This window comes from Perkinsus marinus (genome assembly GCF_000006405.1).
Source record: "Perkinsus marinus ATCC 50983 genomic scaffold scf_1104296929840, whole genome shotgun sequence".
NCBI classification, from domain to species: Eukaryota; Perkinsozoa; order Perkinsida; family Perkinsidae; genus Perkinsus; species Perkinsus marinus.
This window is the reverse complement of record NW_003216337.1, coordinates 1-2,428: the sequence shown is the minus strand read 5'-3', so window position 1 is coordinate 2,428 and position 2,428 is coordinate 1. Positions and strand designations below refer to the sequence as shown.

Below are 2,428 nucleotides of genomic sequence, written 5' to 3'. Positions count from 1 at the left end.
CTGCTGGACGTATTACCTTTGAGCTCTTGCGGATGTAGTACTAAGACGGCTGAGAACTTTAGAGCTCTATGTACTGGTGAGAAGGGTATTGGTAGGTCTGGAAAGCCTCTATGTTATAAGGGTAGCTCATTCCATAGGATAATAAAGGAATTTATGTGCCAAGGTGGTGACTTTACTGCTGGTAATGGTACTGGTGGTGAATCTATTTATGGTGCTAAGTTCGAGGATGAGAACTTTAAGATCCATCATAGTGGTCCTGGTGATCTATCTATGGCTAATGCTGGCCGTAACACTAATGGTAGTCAATTCTTTATTACTACTGTTAAATGCAGTTGGTTGGATGGTAAACATGTTGTATTCGGCAAGGTAAGCTCCTCTGTTGTATATTAGTAGTTATTACTTTTTATCAGGTTAAGGAAGGTATGGATGTAGTTAGGAAGATGGAGGCTGTTGGTTCGTCCTCTGGCAAGACTTCTGCTCCTGTTGTTATCGCCGATTGTGGTCAGCTAGCTTAGATCATTAATCCTTATTCATACACTTATTATCAATAACAGACTTATTAATGTATGAAGATGATGAGTTTCCTCGATGATTATGAGTGTTGTGTGTTATAAGTAGGGTAATATCTCCTGCCCTGTAGGGTTCATGCTACACCATTATAATCACTAGAGTACCACCATAGCGCTACTCGAGATGAATGTCGCCGTGCTCGTGGTTGTGAGGAAATATTTCGCATGCACACATACCCTCCCTCGGTCAACGGTCCAGGATGATGATGATGATCAGTCTCTGATAGAGGTGTATCAGGTTTATAAACTTTAATAAGAGGTTATCCTCAATAACCTCATTTATCATGCTATTATCTATTATGAGTGCTTGTGGACAACTCTTCCTCGGAGTAGTAATGATTAACGGAATGAGTTAACGAATGTAGTGTCTGTGAAATCCCAGGAAGGAGGTATCACCACGCGCACGCCCATACCAACACAACGCACTCTAAAGTTTGTGACACAATTGTGTAACGCTGAAGCACCTTAGCGAATCATGAATGAGCAAGCAATCACTATAATAGAAGTTCTATTATAGAATTGTAGTTCGCAATAGTAGTACGGCTCTTAATGAGAGCTGAGCTACTCGCGAATCCGACCGTGGGTATCGGTCTACAAGGGAATTCTGAAATTTTAACCCACTACCAACCCTGAATACGGCGATGTCAATCGCCAGTGACGTATGGATGGTATACTACCAGAACGCCTGTAGTACTGTACTACTAGTACAGGCTTTTCACTTGATGACCATAAATGGCCCGATTGGACGGTTAGATGGACTATCCAACATGATGTCGATCATTTTAACCCATTTCATTTGACATCATGTGTCGCCGACGATTAGGCGGCGAAGGGCCCTACATTCACAAACTATGGTCACACAAGTGAGTATTATCTGCTGGTTTGACCATCCAAGACCTACAGCGGCCTGAAACTCACTGGCGCTATGACATGGAAAACCGAAACTAACTCGCCACAGAGTCACCAGGCTCGTGTTCGGGTTTCATGTTTAGGTTTTCCTCCCGCATACCCGTATTCGTGGGATTTTATTCTCGTGTTCATCAAAGTCGCTGGTGAATGGGTTGATCCAGTAACCGAGTGGACGGCGGCAGGTAACTTAGAGGAAGAGAGGAACCAATCCAATTCTATGTGGTTTTATCCCATAGGGATATTACATATATAATTCTTGACGGAGAATGTCGGGCAGCATAGTGCAAGTTCCAATGTACGTGATCAAGATCTTGGATATCGCCAAGATCCAGGTTAGTGTCCTATCCTGGATAAGAAGAAGGTCAATGGTCTTATCCTGGATAAGAAGAAGGTCAATGGTCTTATCCTGGATAAGAAGAAGGTCAATGGTCTTATCCTGGATAAGAAGAAGGTCAATGGTCTTATCCTGGATAAGAAGAAGGTCAATGGTCTTATCCTGGATAAGAAGAAGGTCAATGGTCTTATCCTGGATAAGAAGAAGGTCAATGGTCTTATCCTGGATAAGAAGAAGGTCAGCGGCCTTATTCCAGCGTAGATATTGGTGCACCGTTACAGTGTATCTCGAGAAGCAACCTCAGGAAGACATATACACCAACCTCTAGGCGACGACGGTGCCCGAGGCGGCGGCGTGGAGGGCTCGCTGTCACCAAGGAGCGGTCTCGCCATCACCAAACCGATTTTTGGGGTGTTTGTCTACTTAAAGGGTGGCGGCGGCCTACGGCCGCCTACGGCTACTATTCTCCCCCGGTTTGCTCAATAAGCTGGTCTTGATACCTTAACTCAAGTCCCCTCTAGTGCGCCGCGCGCCCGGAAAAAATGTTGGAAAAATCTCCTTACCGGGGATCGAACCCGCGACCGCTGTACTATGATTGATTCCCACCTACCAGACT

The 2,428-nt window shown here is 44.7% G+C and overlaps 2 protein-coding genes across 2 annotated transcripts; both read left to right on the top strand.

Moving 5' to 3' along the window:
• Positions 1-153: 153 nt before the first annotated feature.
• Positions 154-515, top strand: Pmar_PMAR004799 (cyclophilin 1, putative; the record flags this gene model as incomplete). Its single annotated transcript, XM_002787228.1, has 2 exons — positions 154-366; positions 411-515. 2 exons carry the CDS (start codon positions 154-156, stop codon positions 513-515), a joined length of 318 nt encoding a protein of 105 aa, XP_002787274.1.
• Positions 516-1,420: 905 nt separating this feature from the next.
• Positions 1,421-2,073, top strand: Pmar_PMAR004798 (hypothetical protein; the record flags this gene model as incomplete). The annotated part of the gene is made up of 2 exons (XM_002787227.1): positions 1,421-1,432; positions 1,816-2,073. The coding sequence occupies 2 exons, from the start codon at positions 1,421-1,423 to the stop codon at positions 2,071-2,073; spliced, it is 270 nt and encodes an 89-aa protein (XP_002787273.1).
• Positions 2,074-2,428: the final 355 nt, after the last annotated feature.